This window comes from Eleutherodactylus coqui, chromosome 7 (genome assembly GCF_035609145.1).
Source record: "Eleutherodactylus coqui strain aEleCoq1 chromosome 7, aEleCoq1.hap1, whole genome shotgun sequence".
In the NCBI taxonomy this organism is placed as follows: domain Eukaryota; kingdom Metazoa; phylum Chordata; class Amphibia; order Anura; family Eleutherodactylidae; genus Eleutherodactylus; species Eleutherodactylus coqui.
Window position 1 is genome coordinate 211,392,913 of NC_089843.1, and position 19,138 is coordinate 211,412,050.

Consider the following 19,138-nt stretch of genomic DNA (forward strand, 5'->3'; position numbering starts at 1 on the left):
TCCCTGGAGTGGAGCTTTCTGGAGGCCTGCCTTCACCGCTTCGGTTTCGGTCCCCAGTTCATACACTGGATCAAGATAATATATAAATCCCCAAGCGCCAACGTAACTGTAAACGGTATTCCATCGGCCGACTTCTCATTGACCAGGGGCACCCGTCAGGGCTGCCCACTATCCCCGGCCTTATTCGCCATAGCCATAGAGGCGCTGGCGATTCGCTTGAGATCCACATCGGCCGTAACCGGAATCAAGTGGGGTGGCCTGGAGAGTAAGGTGGGCCTTTATGCGGATGACACGATCCTGTTTTTATCAAATCCAGAAACCTCCTTCCCCCAGGCCTTATACCATATTGACAAATTTGCCCAGTACTCAGGCCTACAAGTTAATTGGTCCAAATCCACGATCCTATACATGGACCATAACCCTGTGATAGACCCCTCAGTAGCTAGATATGGCCTGGCGGTAGTATCAACGTTCAAATACCTTGGGATAAACATAACCCGAAACCACAACAAAGCCCTGGAAGAAAACATTAACCCTCTATTTGAAACCATAAGATACAAACTTAAACAATGGTCCAGGTTGCCCCTATCAGTTGCGGGCCGCATAAACCTAGTCAAAATGGCTATACAACCGAAATGCTTATATATTTTACAGCACATGCCTGTGATCGTCCCCAAACGATATTTCCAATCCCTAAACTCCCACATCTCCTCATTTATATGGGGCTCATCGAGACTCAAACTAAGTTTAATGTCACTACAGAGACCCAAGACCCAGGCTGGCATGTCCCTCCCAGATCTCAGACTATATTATCTAGCTGGCCAACTTCGCAATCTACGTCCGTGGTTCCAAAATACAGGGAAACCCACCACAGACCAATACCTTGAACATCAAGTGAAAGGCAACAATCTGTTGGTGTACTTGGAGTTTCCCGAATGCTCAAACCCCTCCGATTTATTACCACTCCACAGACTGGCGCTGAGTGTGTGGAGAGAGACAAAATCTATCCAGAGATTTGACGATACGGTATCCGATCTCCCTCTCTGGAATAACCCAGGCCTGACGGCTTTGCAGTCAGTCCCAGACCCCCAATACTGGAGGAATCTGGGGGTCACCTCGCTGAGAGAGGTATACATAGATGGTATACTCCCTACATTCACTCAACTGCGCGACCTAGTACAATCCCCGCACCTCCAGCTGTTCAGATTCTTTCAACTTAGGCACGCACTGACCACCCAGTTTCCCCCCAACTCTACTCAGATATCCAATTTCCCTACCATCGGAATCCTTAAATCCCAAGGACCCAAGGGCTTGATTTCGGCACTTTATACACATTTGCTCTCAGCCAAAATAAACCATAACCCACTTCCAGTCTTTAATAAATGGATGCTCTCCATCCCATCCCTCACAACTGACGATTGGACAGACATTATGGAATCCCACCTGTCTGTCTCTCCCGCCGTGAATAATAAACTGATCCAACTTTATATAATCCATCAAGCTTATCTCACCCCCAACCGACTACACCAAATGGGCAACGTCCCATCAAACTCATGCCACAGATGCCACCAACCTGGGGCGAACTTTTGGCATTTAATCTGGGACTGTCCGCCAGTAAACAATTTCTGGTCCGACATTACAGCCTTTACAAACTCACTTTTACTACCCCCATTTACTATATCAATGGATCCCAAAGTAATTCTATTTGGCCTACTGCCGGAAGATCAATGGCCCAAATATACACGCACCTTCCTCAGGAAAATACTGTTCCTGGCCCGCAAAGTGGTGGTACTGCACTGGATGGCTGCAGACCCACCCCTACTAACACAATGGATAAAACTAATAAATGACGTCACTCCATATGAAAAAATTATCTACAAGAACAGAGGATGCCCGGGAAGGTTTCAGGAGATCTGGGGCCTCTGGCTCATTAACCGACAAACTCTATCAGCAATCTGAGTTTCATCCGAGTTCCCACCCTTTCCCTCCCCCCTCTGGACTTCGTATCTTCCTCATCCCTCCCTACGTTCCACTTGTATCCCTAATGTACCTTCCACCTTTCCGCCAAGCACCGAGCGGCTGCCCGGCGCGGGCTCTCCGACACTCCCTCCCCCCTATACTGTTGTTCAAATGTTCAATATGAAACGAAGTAAAACAAAACAAGAAGCAATGTTTTTCCTTTTTATTGACCAGTCTATATAGGTACAGATCAATGTTAAATGTACTTCTACGCATGTATATTATTTGCATAGAAACAATCAATGCCATGTAGAATATTTTTTTTTGCCAAGCAAATATGCTCTGTACCGTAATTTTGTGTTCTGTTAAATAAAGCAAAGTTAAAAAAAAGAAATATGCAATAAACACACACTATTGGAGGCAGGCTTTCCGCTGTAACTCCGCCCCCGCGTGGACCCAGCACTTTCAGTTAAAAAAAAAAAAAAAAAAAAGTTTTGTTAAGGCCTCCTTCACACGGGCACCAAAGTCACGTGACTTTTGTCGCGTTGCTACAAATCGCATGTATGAGAAGCCCATGCTTTCCTATGGATTCCTTCACCCATGAGAGGTTTTGTAGCATGCGACAACCCAACACAGAAACCTCACAGGTCCGGCGATATGCCCTCAACCTGAGCTTTTGTAGCCCATGTATCCCTATGGAGCCTTCCTCTCTGTTGCGTTGCATGAATATGCAATTTGCGTGCATTGCAACTTTGACACTAGGAAGTAAGAGCCATAACCCAAGCTGCAGGAAAAACAAAAAAACCCAGCATACATCACCTTAGAAGCGCTGTCAACCTGGCCGCATCTTCTCTCTGGGTCCATGCCACTATTCTCCATCTCTTCTGGCCAGGGATTGAAAAATCCTGCCTTCTGGAAACGCTGCCTCTGATTGGCTAAGCATCAGCCAATCACACCTAGCATTTCCAGGGGGTGGGGATTTTTCAATCCAAGGCCAGAAGAGATAAAAAACAGTGCCAGGGACCAAGAAGAAGCTGCACAGCGCTTCTAAGATGACATATATTCTATTTTTGGGGTAGGGGTTATATTTCAAGTCCCCCCCCTGACCTGAAAATCCTGGCATGTAGCGCTACAAAATTGCATTTTTCTCGCGGCTATGCCGTGTCACCTGTGTGAACGAGGCCTAATATGAAGAAACTGTCATTTGTTAGAAAATTTTTTCTGCATGCAACAGAATGAAGCAAATAAAATAGGAGAACGATGGTGAACGTGCGGTCAAGTATCTGTAGACTTGGATCGCAGCTTCATCAATCTGCAGATTTAAAGGGGTTGTCTCGAGGAAGCAGTGAAGATTTTTTTTTGCCCAGTCCCCCTTATTAAGCATACATTACTAAGCCCCCCTGTAAATGACTTTTCTAGCCGGTTTCTACTTACAGTTCCAGCGTTTCAGCAACTTATAAAAAGTTTCCCCAAGATGGCCGCTGGCTCTTTTCCCGTCGCTTGCTGTAGCCCGACGTGCGCGCTCCCGAGACGCTACCAGCTGTGTCTCCCTGACAACCAGACGCCCCGCAGCCGCCGACCGGCCCGTGGGATTGAACGCGGCCGACCACGGCACACGCTCTTTGGCCACAGTCACCCACCGCCAGGCAGCAGGTAACCGGCGCTAGGCCCCGGGGCCCGCCGCGCTAGGCCCCGGGGCCCCCCGCGCTAGGCCCCGGGGCCCCCCGCGCTAGGCCCCGGGGCCCCCCGCGCTAGGCCCCGGGGCCGCCCGCGCTAGGCCCCGGGGCCCCCCGCGCTAGGCCCCGGGGCCCCCCGCGCTAGGCCCCGGGGCCCCCCGCGCTAGGCCCCGGGGCCCCCGCGCTAGGCCCCGGGGCCCAGCGGTGCAGTCCCCCCTGCGCACACATCACCCCGACCCCTCACTTACATGGGCTGCTGGGCGGCTTCTCGGCTGGGCTGCTCAAGTTTCTGCACCCCTCTCTAACAGAGGATGGTAGCAGAATGGCCGCTCCAGCGCGCTCCCGAGAAGTCACAGCTGGTCTGCGCATGCGCAGAAGAGCTGTAGCGGGGAGCACACTGAAGCGGCTCGTGCTCAGAGCAGAAGACCGGACTTCGCAAGCGCGTCTAAAAAAAGCAAGCCGCCAGCGAATTTAGACGGAACCATGGAGACGAGGACGCTAGCAACGGAGCAGGTAAGTGAATAACTTCTGTATGGCTCATAATTAATGCACGATGTACATTACAAAGTGCATTAATATGGCCATACAGAAGTGTATAACCCCACTTGGTTTCGCGAGACAACCCCTTTAACTTCCACGATGCCCTGAAATGTGGAACGATTCCAGCCACTTCACTGCATGATGGCCAATAACGTCCAATTGCAGTCAGTGCGCCCAACTGGCGCCGATGCCATCAGCAGGCAGGGGCTACAGAAAGCTTTACGTATATTTACAAAACACATCGCTATATATCAAATATCATATGTAAATAAGTCCATCACACAATGCTACAAACACCCGCTCTACAAAGTGTTGGTGTTCCCGATGCACAGCTCCATTAGTCCTGACAGCGGCGCTCTTCACACACGGACGATTCTTAACTGATTCATCTTCTTTTTGTACCTCCAAAACCTAAAAGGAAAAAAAAAAGTTTAATTCTAAATGCAGGAAACTTAATTTTTTTTTCTACTGGACAGGTAAAAGCTACTATTTGATTATTGCCTGACAGGCAAAGGGTTAATTTGCAGGGTAATCATAGTGATAGAGGACGCTGTAGGCATTTATGTTAATTCCATATAGAGCACTATATGACTGTTCCATGGGGGACACAACAATTACCGTATATACCGGCGTATAAGACGACTTTTGAACCCCGAAAAATCTGCTCTGCAGTCGGGGGTCGTTTTATGCGCCGGTAATACAAAAAAAAAAAAAAGTGTAAAAAAAAAAAATTTTATTACTCACCTCCCACGGCGTTCTGTCGCGCTCCGGCAGGATGTCGCTCGCTCCGGCAGGCTGTCGCTCGCTCCTCGTCCCCGCCGCAGCATAGCTTTCTGAATGCGGGGCTTGAAATCCCCGCTTCCAGAAAGCTAATACACACGCCGGCAGCCATGACAGCATTGAATGGCTGTGATTGGCTAAAGCACACGTGGCTTCAGCCAATCACACTATTCAATGACATCATTGAATGGCTGTGATTGGCTGAAGGCGCACGTGTTAGCAATCACACCCATTCAATGATGTCATTGAATAGTGTGATTGGCTGAAGCCACGTGTGCTTTAGCCAATCACAGCCATTCAATGATGTCATGGCTGCCGGCGTGTGTATTAGCTTTCTGGAAGCGGGGATTTCAAGCCCCGCATTCAGAAAGCTATGCTGCGGCGGGGACGAGGAGCGAGCGACAGCCTGCCGGAGCGAGCGACATCCTGCCGGAGCGCGACAGAACGCCGTGGGAGGTGAGTAATAAAATTTTTTTTTTTTCTCCACTGAATACCGGCGTATAAGGTGACAGTTGGGGGGTCGTCTTATACGCCCCGTCGCCTTATACGCCGGTATATACGGTACCTGAGCAATGAGAATAAATCGAATTAGGTTTTCTCTATACTAGAGTACATCTAATACATTTCAGCGGGTGTTTCCCTCAATTCATCCTGCAAATGTCTGGTGTGTTCTCTGAAAGGAGATGCATTGACCTGTCTACAATAGTGCAAGAAGCATTACCATTGGGGACTTGAGCGATGGAAGAATGGCGTGATGAATCGTGCAACTCCATCTTCAAATCAGATGGGCGTACCTGGGTGTGGAGGATGCCTTGTGCCCCAATGTGTTGTGTGGATGTTTTATGTGACATGGTCTCTCTCTCATGGTTTTTGCAACTACAACCAAAGGACGAAGACCACGCTACATAAGACATTCGTCACTCCATAGAACGTTCTTTCTTTTGCCATTGTAGAAAGGTCGAGGCATCTTCTTTGAGAGAACTTGCCAGACATTTGCAGTATGAATGGAGGGAAATACCAGCCGAAGTGTATTAGCTGTTAGTAGAAAGTATGCTACGGAGAATATCTGATGTCATTAGGGCCGAAGAAGCCCCAGTAAGTATTACCAAATGTGAATACATACTTTTGGCAGGCTAGTGTAGGTTTCATGGGGCCGTTCAGTCAGGCTTAATATTTGGCAGTTGTAGTACATATAAGGCTGAGTAACTTTGTAAAGCCATTGTTACTCTGTCCTGATCTTGAGTCACAGCCACTCCTCTACTCAAGAGCTTAACCCCTTAACGCTACAGGACGCACAGTTGAGTCCTGCACGTTCGGGTTATGTATGAAGGGAGATCGCAGGGAGCCATGCAGGTGTCATGGCAGTCGGGGGCCTCCTGAAAGACCCCAAGGCTGTCATGGCAGAATGCCTATCAAGCCATGCCTGTGGGGGTGGCTTGATAGGCTGCCTGATAGCATTACATCATACTGCAGGAGAGATCAAAGCGTTGCATGTTCTCGTCCCCCTTGGGGATTAAAAAAAAAAAAAAAAAAAAGTTAAAATAAGTTTTAAAAATTTTACTAAACTAGGAAAAAAAAAATAAAACATAATAGAAGTTTAAAAAAAAAATCCCTATTGCCATATTTATAATAAAATAATCTAAATAATAAGACATAAAAACATATTTGGTATCGCTGTTCCCGTAAAAATCCCAACTGTGTCAACAGAAAAATAAACTTATGGCTGTCAGAACACGGCGGCAGAAAAAAAAAAAATGTAAAAAAGCTAAATATATCTGACAAAAAATAAAACGTAGTACAGAAAAAAGAACAAAAACAAAACCTGAAAAAAAAAATTATAAAAATGTGGTATTGTAGTAATTGCACTGACCCATAGAATAAAGTTAACAGGTCATTGTGGTTGGTGTGCGTACGCTGTGGACACAAGACGCACACAAATATGGTGGAATTTCCTTTTTTTTATCCATTTCACTCCACTTTGCATTTTTTTTTAGTTTTTCAGTACATTAAATAGTACCATTAAGAAATACAATTCTTCCTGCAAAAAGCAAGCCCTCATGCAGCCACGTCGACGGATAACTGAAAGAGTTAGGATTGATTTTCAATTTTTTTTTTAAAGGAAAGGGTGGGGGGAAAAATGAAAATGAGCGGGGACGTGTCTTTAAGGGGTTAAAGGGACCCCGGGCACCATGGCGCTGGAGGAAGGTGATAAGTTCCTTTTAAGGCCCCCTGTCCACGCAGTCTATAGCTTTCCATAGCGTTGCTTTGGAAAGCGCCTGCCCCCTGTCCACAAGCAGAGAATCATTGCGATTCTCCGCTCGCGGCCGGCAATTTACAGCATGCTGCGAATTACCCCGATTCTCCACGGTCAGCCTATCTATCAGATTAGGCTGACCTGGGGAGAACCGTCTGCGGCTCCTGCTCCCGGGATCTCCGCCGCGGAATACCGCAACGCCTGTGGACAAGGGGCCAAATTGAGACTTCTGCTGGCAGTGATTGGAAACCCCTGTAAAGTATCCTCTGCGACACACTGGATTCTGGATGCGTTGATTCTCTACATCAGAGTGTAGCGCAGCGGGGTGTGAGGACTAGATGTACCTGCCAGAACACGAATGTCCAGAGCACAAAGGAACCCCAGGAGATGAACCACAATGGGCTACAACATACCGCCTACAGCTCCCGCCCAATGAGATGAGAACAAACATAGTTGCACAGTTACTCAATGTTGTATACGGATACCGTGTGCATAGAAATGGCTGATCACGTGATTTACAGGGAAGGGTCATCAGAAAACGACCTTTTATACAAGCCACGTAACTGCTAAACATATTTAAGAAGGGGATTTTTTATTGTGTCACCATCTATAGTTTAAAAATGAATCCCCAAATCCTGCAGTTTCCCCACCGACCACAGAGCCCCATACGGGTCCGATACGTCCTGCTCTGTAGAGAAGGTTTTGCATCCGTCATCTCACTAACACCACAGGCAGGATTGGGCCGGGCTCTGAAGGGCGGATTTGGATTAGGGATTCCCCACTCGCCATCCGCGGTCCACTGATGTCAATGCAAGCCGTCCAATCCTGTAAGAGGAACTGGCTTTATTCCAGTTGCAGGACTAGGGCGGTGTACCCTAGGAAGCCTTACCAGTAACTAGCCCTGACCATGGCATGCAAATCTGGGCCACCTCTGTGGTTGTCCCCCCCCGACACCTCGACAAATCCTCCAAGCATCACTGCAGACGCCGACAAGCCCTGACAGTATTTTCCTAGTCTCGCTGCTTAAATGGTTCCAAGTGACGGGAAACTTTGTTTTGCAAGCTGTCCCGACAGCAGAACCAGTGGCAGGCGTTGGTTGGTGGCCAACTGATGGGTGCGGCGACCCGTGATGACATGTGGCCGCCGCTCTGGAAATGCTCATGCAGCGGAAACGCTCACTATTATCTCCACTCCAGAAAGCAGCGCTGGACGGTCACTACAAGCGCACGGCGTGCAGAGAATACAGGGACCGGCAGCTTACAGGTCCGGGTACTCAATAATACGCAACAAGCGGGATCCTGACCGTGAGTCACATGGGTCAATTAACCCATTCACACCAAGTTATGGAAACTGCAGTGAATGGAGCGTACAATACCATCATAACTCATTTATTGCCTTTTAACCCTTCACAAGGTCTTCCTTTGACATTTTAAAGGGATATTGGTGAGGTTTGCCTATAGGAGCAGCAGCCGTGCCCTTTAGAAAGCACCCTGCTATATGGCCAGTGCATACCTTGTAGTACGGTACATAAGTTTAAATCAGCGCATACAATAGTATACATTAGTTATTGTGCTGCATATTAGTTGTATATTCTAACTAAAAAGTTCAAAAATAATATTCCCTTAAAGGGGTGTTCCCACTTGGGCCCCCAGCCCCATACTGTCTCACCACCCCGCTGGTGCAGCATCTAGGGTCCGAGAGGTGGACGGCTTCTGTAGAAACCACCAGACATCTTGTACCATGCCGTTGCCTAAACTCCCATAGAAGTGGATGGGAGTTACAAAAGACTCCGTCACCTACTTTTAGTCCTACGAGCTAAGCTTATATGCTGAAGGTAGGTGACCCGCTGAATCCAGGGATGTAAGGGTTATACTTATCTTCCCAGTCATTCCCCGGGTGTGTGCGTTGGAAGCCGCCGCTTAAAGGGGTTGTCCTGCGGCAGCAAGTGGGGTTCAGCACTTCTGTATGGCCATATTAATGCACTTTGTAATATACATCGTGCATTAAATATGAGCCATACAGAAGTTATATACTTACCCACTCCGGTGTTGGCGTCCCCGTCTCCATGGCGCTGACCGAAGCCTTCTTCTGCCTGGATTAGACGCGCTTGCGCAGTCTGCCCTCTTCTGTCCCGCTCCGGCGTGCTCACGCCGCAGAGGTCTTCTGCGCATGCAGAAGTGCACAAAGTGCACAAAGTGCATTAATATGGCCATACAGAAGTGCTGAACCCCACTTGCTGCCGCGGGACAACCCCTTTAAAGTATTTTAAAAGCACTGTCCAGCAATATAGAACCCCGTAATAAGTAATCACTACATGCACTCAGACGTTATAATACACCATTACCCCAAGTGGTGCTGGGAGGAGTGTTCAGACCCAATCACCGAGCCCATGACAAGGTCAAGTAGCCATAACCTTACCGGATGTTGTTCCGACGCTGGGCGTGCTGTGAGAAGGTCTATGAAACGAAGGTCTGCCCCACATACTGTCATGCGGTGTATATGATGAATAGTGGGAGGAATAGACTGTCTGAGGCCTAAGAAAAAACAAAAGACAGACATTAAAAACCCTCATGTGTTCCTTCTGTAGGGGCTATGTGGCTAGAATATTAAGCACCTTTTTGGTGGAAAACCACTTTCAATCAAGTTGAAGTGCTCATCTTATCAAAGACCACCACACTGCGCCGCCACCCCCCCCCCCCCCCCCCCCCCCAACGAAGCACCCAGACAGATGACATTGGGGGGGGGGGGGGGGGGCGTGCCATCCATTTGGTCTGTACGCATCATATTTTTTAGCCATATATGCAATTTCCCCATTTGTGTGATTTCTTGCCAGGCATTGGTTTTGTACACCATCAGGTACTAATCCGAGTGCATCCTGGCCTTTTTAGGTAGAGTTTTGGGCTTCATTAATAAGAGTTGTTTCCCCAAATCTAGTGTATAGGTGTTTAGCAGGAGTTATGTAGTTTATACCGGAGCCAAATAACAAAAATACTAGACCCGCATGCCAGACCTCAACGGTGTGGGATGGACCCCAGTGATCTGTATAATGGGGTCCATGTGGCTTCCAGCATGCTACACTAATTCCATGCTGGAGGCTACCAACAGCTTCCTCCATGTGTTAGAACAACAAATAAGTAGTTACTCACCTCTCCTGCTCCCCAGCTTGTCCCTCACCGGCGACTCTAGGCCTCCCTGTGATGTCCCTTTACAGGCTGCAGTCAGCCTGAGCCTGTCTGCACACAAGCTGCAGCAGCCAATGACAGCGATCAGACTGAGCACAGTCACTCGCTGCTGCAGCAGCCTGTAAACAGACAGCAGCCAGCGATGAGGGATGAGCAGGCAGAGGCAAGTAACAACTGATTTGTTATTTTGACACATGGGGGACCCGGTTATAGGGGTTTCCTTAACTCTGACAACCCCTTTAACATTGTACTTTGGGGTGAGATACACAGATTGAATTCTTACCTTTGACTGCCAAACAGATAGCCAAGTCCAAGACCAGATCCCAAGCCAGTCCAAAACCCAGGTCTTTGGTTGGTCCAGCTGCCGGATGACGAAGTCCCAAAGTTTACGAATCCCGACGAAGCACCTAAATGACATGAATTCTATCAGAATTTTTGTAATTTTCCTAATTTCTCTCTCAAGTCTTTCCTGAAACAGAATCAGAGAATGAAGAGGCTTCTTACCGGTGACGTTTTCTTTGAAGCCTGGAGGTGGAGGTGCACTGGCCTGGCTGTAGGTTTGGTGCTCGTGACCATAATCATCTGGGTTGGGATGCTGCTGCTGTCCTGAAGGCCCACTCAGAAATAGCTTGTAGACACCATAGGCCAGCCCGAGAATGACCAGATACTGTAGGATCTCGCTGCCGTAGGAGGAGTGCTGACTGCTCCAGTCACTGGACTTGTCTCTGTAGCCACCTTGAGATCTCCTCCGTCCTTCCTCGGACAGCTCCAGAGTATACTCCAGCCCGCAGGAGCCACGCAGGATGTAAGGATCGGCAGGATATTCATAGCCCTCGCAGCTCACTTCTATTTTTCCGAATCGGTAAGCGCTGTCCATCTCCACCTTGCATTCCCACTGGAACAAAAATATCATTGAGGCCGTGTGTCCACACATAGTGCTGAGAACGTGAGGAACTATTGCACAATACTTGCCTAAACGGGGTTTCTATGCTTAGGCCTCGTTCAGACGAGCGTGGTTTACACGCTGCTAAGCAACGTGTAAACCACGCTCCTGACATGCAGGAAAAGATCACGTGAACGGGCTGCCCCTAGCTCCGCAGAGCAGCCCGTTCACACGTCCATGGTGCAAACAGCCTGCTTCCACGGCTCCCATAGGAGATCAGCATGTTAAACATGACAGTTCCGGTGATCAAACCCCCCCCCCCTCCACCGCATCTTGTGGACATTGCCCGTCTTTATTGGGTGTTCCCGTGGAAGGAATCGCCCCAGTGTTTCCTATGGGCTCTTAGAAGAACAAGAAAAATTGCATGGTACTCGCAGGCCGTAAGGTGTGCATCTGAGTGTGATGCGATTTTTCCCATTAAAGTCTATGGACAGGCCGAGTCAGGGGGGGGGGATTACAAATTTACAGAAGAAATGTGATTTTTAATCAAAAACACATAGAGAGAAAAAACGCTAGTTGTCAAGTGTGATATTGGGCTGCTTGTCTGTGTAAATTTAGCCTTAAAATGTGCTTTGCCAAATGGTAAATCTGTTAAATTATCAGGCCGTCTAGTCTAAGACAAAAGTTGTGCCAAAATTTTGGCACAATTTGTGGCACCGTTTAGGCCCCTCCCTTTTTTCAGATAAGTAAAAAAAACAAAAAAAACTGTCTGATATTGTCCAAAAACACCTGCTAATGTGTCGCAAATAGAGATGAGCGAACGTACTCGGCCACGCCCCTTTTCCGCCTGAATACCGCGATTGTCGAGTACTTCCGTACTCGGGCGAAAAGATTCAGGGGGTGCCGTGGGTGAGTGGGGGGGATAGGGAGAGAGAGAGGGCTCCCCCCTGTTCCCCGCTGCTACCCCCCCGCCCCCGAATCTTTTCACCTGAGTACTGAAGTACTCGAAAATCGCGGTGCTCGGTCAAGTAATTACTCGAAACGAGTACGTTCGCTCATCTCTAGTCGCAAAGCATGCAAGACGGCTTCCTGGTGTAATTTGCAACAGAAACCGGTTGTATTTGGACTAGTGGATCAGCCCCCCCCCCCCCCCCATGTCTAATGTTCGGCGTCCACAGAATCTAGTTCATAGTTTCAAATTAGCGGCAAGTCAGACCCGACAGGCCCGGCCCTGATGCTTTACAGTAGGCGGAGCTATAGCTTCAGGTTAGGCTCCACCCCTCTTCTATAGAATGCATTAAACATATGAGAGCGAGGTAAGTTGGCATAAAATATCCCAGTGTACGACTTACCTGGACGTCAACGCCATCCCATCCTCTGTTGTAGCACTGCACCACCTGTAGCTCCGTGGCGCGGCAGCCGGCACTACCCCCCATGCATTTCAGCTGAGGGACAGCAGCCGCCCGCCGCGCGGTGGTGTAGCGGTCATTGTGTAGTGTGATGGCCTGGACTTCCCGCAGTAAGACACGCTCTGGAAGAAATCACATTTACAAGTTTTAACCAAAAAGTCACTAAAATACATAAAACGCGTTCTTGTAGTAAATCAACATGTGACACGGCGCAAGAGAAATCGCAGCACGTAAGTGGTGGACAGGTGGAGGAGGCGCGCCCCGTCACACATCGGCACCTTGCAACGCAACTGCGGGGTGCTGATGGGTTCCCATGAAGGTCTGATCAAGGCCTTTGGGTCTGCCATGTAAGTAGGCCTGTTAGACTCCGCCTCCGGCATGATTTGGTAAGTCAGCTATACAAGGTGCACTACACTGCATTACATACGCTGTGCAGTGTAGTATAGCAGCGGTTGAACAGGTGCCACTTCAAGTCTGCTTGAGGGACAAAAAAGGAAAAAAAATGTGAAAAAAAGTTAAATAGTTCAATATACAAAAATAAAAACCACGTCTTTCACTACAAAACCACCATTATTATGGGAATAAACAACCATAATAACCCGTACGGTCACAATCCCACACAGTGACAGCGGGAAAAAAATGTTACGGTTCTAGGAACACAATGATGGAAAAACAAACAAAAAAAATGCCCAGTCATTAATCCCCTAGAGCAACTCTGACCCATCCCCCTGACCCACCCCCCGACCCATCCCCCGACCCATCCCCCGACCCATCCCCCTGACCCACCCCCTGATGCACGCTGTGGCACATCTTAATAGAATTCCTGCACAAAAACCATACACTGCAATACTGAAGTATTGCAGTATATTTTACAAATGATCAGATATTCACCAACTGAAGTCCCCTATGGCGACTAAAAGAAAAAGTGAAATATATACACTACCGTTCAAAAGTTTGGGGTCACCCAAACAATTTTGTGTTTTCCATGAAAAGTCACACTTATTCACCACCATGCGTTGTGAAATGAATAGAAAATAGAGTCAAGACATTGACAAGGTTAGAAATAATGATTTGTATTTGAAATAACATTGTTTTTACATCAAACTTTGCTTTCGTCAAAGAATCCTCCTTTTGCAGCAATTACAGCATTGCACACCTTTGACATTCTAGCTGTTAATTTGTTGAGGTAAGCTTGAGAAATTGCACCCCACGCTTCTAGAAGCATCTCCCACAAGTTGGATTGGTTGGATGGGCACTTCTGGCATACCATACGGTCAAGCTGCTCCCACAACAGCTCAATGGGGTTCAGATCTGGTGACTGCGCTGGCCACTCCATTACCCATAGAATACCAGCTGCCTGCTTCTGCTGTAAATAGTTCTTGCACAATTTGGAGGTGTGTTTAGGGTCATTGTCCTGTTGTAGGATGAAATTGGTTCCAATCAAGCGCTGTCCACTGGGTATGGCATGGCGTTGCAAAATGGAGTGATAGCCTTCCTTATTCAGAATCCCTTTTACCCTGTACAAATCTCCCACCTTACCAGCACCAAAGCAACCCCAGACCATCACATTACCTCCACCATGCTTAACAGATGGCGTCAGGCATTCTTCCAGCATCTTTTCATTTGTTCTGCGTCTCACAAACGTTCTTCTTTGTGATCCAAACACCTCAAACTTGGATTCATCCGTCCACAACACTTTTTTCCAGTCTTCCTCTGTCCAATGTCTGTGTTCTTTTGCCCATCTTAATCTTTTTCTTTTATTGGCCAGTCTCAGATATGGCTTTTTCTTTGCCACTCTGCCCTGAAGCCCAAAATCCCGCAGCCGCCTCTTCACTGTAGATGTTGACACTGGTGTTTTGCGGGTACTATTTAATGAAGATGCCAGTTGGGTACCTGTGAGGCGTCTGTTTCTCAAACTAGAGACTCTAATGTGCTTATCTTCTTGCTTAGTTGTGCAACGCGGCCTCCCACTTCTTTTTCTACTCTGGTTAGAGCCTGTTTGTGCTGTCCTCTGAAGGGAGTAGTACACACCGTTGTAGGAAATCTTCAATTTCTTAGCAATTTCTCGCATGGAATAGCCTTCATTTCTAAGAACAAGAATAGACTGTCGAGTTTCAGATGAAAGTTCTCTTTTTCTGGCCATTTTGAGCGTTTAATTGACCCCACAAATGTGATGCTCCAGAAACTCAATCTGCTCACAGGAAGGTCAGTTTTGTAGCTTCTGTAACGAGCTAGACTGTTTTCAGATGTGTGAACATGATTGCACAAGGGTTTTCTAATCATCAATTAGCCTTCTGAGCCAATGAGCAAACACATTATACCATTAGAACACTGGAGTGATAGTTGCTGGAAATGGGCCTCTATTCACCTTTGTAGATTTTGCACAAAAAACCAGGCATTTGCAGCTAGAATAGTCATTTACCACATTAGCAATGTATAGAGTGCATTTGTTTAAAGTTAGGACTAGTTTAAAGTTATCTTCATTGAAAAGTACAGTGCTTTTCCTTCAAAAATAAGGACATTTCAATGTGACCCCAAACTTTTGAACGGTAGTGTATATATATATTTTTTTTGTTTTTTTACAAAATTACAAAAAAAAATCCCCAAAAAACCATTAACGTTTTAACCCTCTCCACCCCCCTTTCCCCATTTTAACATACAAAAACAAAAAAAAAACACGTGGCAATGATTGTGAATAAAAGTCCAATCTATTAATATAAAATATTTATCCTGCAAGATAAACACTGGAAAAAAAATACACGACCCTAAATTTGTGCTTTTTTTTCGGTCACCGTTTCAAAAAAAGGAAAAATAAAAAGTTCTATTAAGCAGTCAATAAAGTTTATGTACCCCAAAACCGTGTGAGGACGCCTGCAGACGGCCGGATCCCACTGCGAGAATTCTCACAGCAAGATGCAGCTCTAGCGCTCCCGGCGTCTTCCGTCTCTGCTATGCGCCGGCTGCTGGCACATGCGCGGGAGCGGAGCCGGCCCGTCACCGCTGACGTTTCTGTGCTGGCCTCAGCCAGACCCGCACAGAAATAGAACATGGCGCGATGTTTTCTGTGGCCTCCTGTCCACGGGCGATAATCCGGCCGCGGGGAACGGAGTGAACGCTTTCCATAGACTTACTATTTAAAGTGCGGCCCCGCTGTCCACGAACGAAGAATCATAGCGATTCTCTGCTCATGGGTTTTAAATCGCAGCATGCCGCGGTGATCTGTCAGATAGGCTCAGCGCAGAGACCTGTCAGCTCTCCCCTGCCCCCCGGTGGTGGCTCCCGCAGAATATCACTTACTCTCCTTCCCCCACAGCTGTAGGTGCTGACTTGTGCGGGACGAGTTGTATTTGTCAGCGGTTCCGTGGAATGCGCCACGCGATGCACTGAAAAACCTTCTAAAAAAGTGAAAAAACCTGGCAATAGCGCCACCTGCTGACGGCTTTAACCGCTTTATTTTCCCACTGACACACTTGTGCTTTCCTATAGGATGTCCCGTAGTTTCTATTGGTACGATTTTGGAGTTCACAGGACTTTTTATTCGCTTTTTATTAAGTTTTTTTTCTTGGAGGCGGGGTGACTAGAAAAGCGCAATTCTGGCATTGTAAAAAAAAATTTTTTAAAAGTACACAACGTTCACGGTTTGGGTTAAATAATGTGTTACTTCGATAGAACGGGCTTTTACGGACATAGCGATACCAAACATGTTTTTTTTGGTGGGGGGGGGGGGGGGGATTTTGATTTTGGGAAAAGTTTTTTTTTAACCCCTTAGGCCTCATGTCTACGGGCAAAATAAGAATTAAAGTCCGCAGCGGATTTTAACTCTTCTCCTGCCCGCGGATCCGCACCCCATAGGGATGCATTGACCACCCGCAGGTAGATAAATACCCGCGGATGGTCAATAAAAGGGATTTTTTTTAAAATGGAGCATTAAAAAAAATCCGGACCATGCTCCATTTTCGTGCAGGTCTCCCGCGGGGACGGCTCCTGCAGGCTTCTATTGAAGCCTATGGAAGCCGTCCGGATCCGTGGGAGACCAAAATCGGAATTTACTCACCCGCTCCGGATCTTCCCTTCGCCACGGCTTCATCTTCTCTCCGTCGCGGACGGATCTTTTTTCTTCGGGCCGGCGCATGCGCGGGGCACCTCACCGACGTGCCCTGCGCATCCGCCGGGCCGAAGAAAGAAGATCCGGCCGCGACGGAGAGAAGATGAAGCCGCGGCGAAGGGAAGATCCAGAGCGTGCGAGAGGTGAGTTTATTCTGATTTTTAGGCCTCATGTCCGCGGGGCAGGAGGGACCCGCTACGGATTCTACATGATTTTCCCCGTGGACATGAGGCCTTAAGGGCCAAGTGCGGTAGATTTACAGCGCTTGGTCCTGGGCTTTAATCCCAGCTGATAGCAGATGTACGGCGCGAAATTAAAGCTTCTGCAATCAGGAAGGAGCAGGTGGGGTTTTCAGCTGTTAGTCACAGCCGAGGACCCTGAGGAGAAGGGAGGAGGGTTTTTTTTCTTTTTTTTTTCCAAACTTTTTTTTTTATTTTAAACTTTTGCAAATATTTTTCATTACAGTTCAACAAAAAAAAAAAAAAAATACATCTTGGAAAAAACACAATGATGTTCTTCCAAAGCTTCTCACTTGCAGACATAACTTGCATTGTCCTTATAGTAAACATATTGGTCTCTTGTACTATTTCCTTATTATCGTTTACTCGGCACTTTTAATCCTCCCATTATCTTCGTATAAAACCATTTGTTTCAAATTAGACAAAAAACATAAAAGATTTAAAAAAAACAAAAAAAAAAAAACAAAAAAAACCAGTAGAGATATTCTTACTATTTCCGTCCTCCTCTCCTACGTCTCATATAGGAGGGGTTTTTAACGGCTTCTGCCTTCTTTCCTGGGTACATAACGCTCAATGAGCGCTATGTACTAAGAGTGAAAGTGGAAGGATTACTTCCACTATGTGATCCGGGGGTCACATGACCACCGGGTGCCCACTGGCATAGCAGAGCTACAGGGTCCTAGCTCACCCTCATCAGCTCTGCCAGTCACTGTAAGGGGGATGCTTTCCCCTAACTGCGGCTCCTACGGATGTCCCAGTGATAGCGGAAGAGTATGAAAAAACAAGAAAAAACAATGTGAATGACCCCCGGAGATCTTATATAACGTCGTGGGGGGCGGAGAGGGTGAAAAAAAGTGTTACCCCAAAAAAAGATAACAGAATAAAGTAAAAATATATACATAAAAGAAAAATGAGCCACCGCCGACGCCAACCAGAACCGTCGCCGTAGGCGGAAATATACCAATTTTTAATATACCAATAAATTTTTTTTTAAAAACAACTTTTTTTTAAGCTTTTTACCCCCAGTAAAAATTTAAAAAAATAGCCCTATATGTCACGGAAAGAAGAAGAGGTGGCAAGAACTTGCGATGGTCTGATCGCTCCTGCAGTACGATGCAATACCATAGTATTGCATCATACCGCAGTCTACCAAGTCACATTACGGGCATGGCTTCAGGAGTAATCTGCAGTGGCACCGCTGGCGGCTTTCAGAAGGCATCCCCAGCTGTCATGGCAACCTGCAATCTCACTGTGCGATGGGGTCATTCAGGACCCCCAAACGCTGATCAGAGTCAATGCCGCTGTCAGAAGTGATGGCAGCATTTAAAGGGTTAACAGCGGGAGTGCTGATCACGGCCGGGTGTCAGTTGTCAAAGACAGCCGGCACCCGCACTGCACGGATCGACCCCTGATCGCGCCCCATACAAACCGCAAAACACCCCATGACGCAAACTGTTCATCATGGGGCATAAGGGGTTAAAGGGCAGTAGAACTAAAAACGATACTCTACAAGCCTTCTATCCCCAGACCCGGACGGGCCCGCAGAAGAACAACGGCGCGACATCCCTGCCACACGGTGCGCCAAAAACAAACAGCTGGGCCCATAGAGGATGGACAAACTGAGGTTTTTTTTATTTTAACCCTTTTCACCCCACTTAAGGGAAGTTTTTCACTACTTAATGATATTATTGAAAAAAAAAAAAAAAAAAAAAAAAAGACTTTTTGGAAGTGGGGAGGAAACAAAAAACACCTAGACAAAAAAAAGTCACCTCCTTATTAAAGGGCTTCAATAGTCTGGTCACTAAGGGGTTAACGAGGCCGTCCAGCTGACCGATAGTATGGGTGAGCAGACATATGGCCACCCTCACAGGTGACGGCCCCCTCGGCCATGACAATAGTCCCCCCTCCGCTCTTACCGTCCTGGGACCATCCGCACACCCCGGTCATCAGCGCCGCCAGCAGCAGCGGAAGGATCTGCCGCACCGCCGCCGTCATGGTCGCTGGTTTGTTATGGATTACGCAGGAGTTTCATCTTCCTCTACCTGCGGCTTGTCAAACGGCTATTGGTCGGACGCTCTAAAGGGGCGTGGTTTTTCTTACGTTGGCTATTG

The 19,138-nt window shown here is 47.5% G+C and overlaps 1 protein-coding gene across 1 annotated transcript; it reads right to left on the reverse strand.

Annotated features, from left to right (window-relative positions):
- Window positions 1-3,793: 3,793 nt before the first annotated feature.
- Window positions 3,794-19,091, reverse strand: SARAF (store-operated calcium entry associated regulatory factor). Its single transcript, XM_066574317.1, has 6 exons — window positions 18,944-19,091; window positions 12,627-12,805; window positions 10,896-11,286; window positions 10,675-10,798; window positions 9,628-9,743; window positions 3,794-4,586 (listed from the first exon to the last, which is right to left on the reverse strand). The coding sequence occupies exons 1-6, from the start codon at window positions 19,020-19,022 to the stop codon at window positions 4,561-4,563; spliced, it is 915 nt and encodes a 304-aa protein (XP_066430414.1). The 5' UTR covers window positions 19,023-19,091; the 3' UTR covers window positions 3,794-4,560.
- Window positions 19,092-19,138: the final 47 nt, after the last annotated feature.

Excerpts from the sequence above, each read along its gene's own strand:
- SARAF (XM_066574317.1), bottom strand. The coding sequence starts at position 19,022 with ATGACGGCGGCGGTGCGGCAGATCCTTCCGCTGCTGCTGGCGGCGCTG. Across the intron at positions 12,806-18,943 it reads GTGCGGATGGTCCCAGGACG|AGCGTGTCTTACTGCGGGAA; the intron begins GTAAGAGCGGAG and ends GATTTCTTCCAG. Across the intron at positions 4,587-9,627 it reads CAGCGTCGGAACAACATCCG|GTTTTGGAGGTACAAAAAGA; the intron begins GTAAGGTTATGG and ends TTTTCCTTTTAG.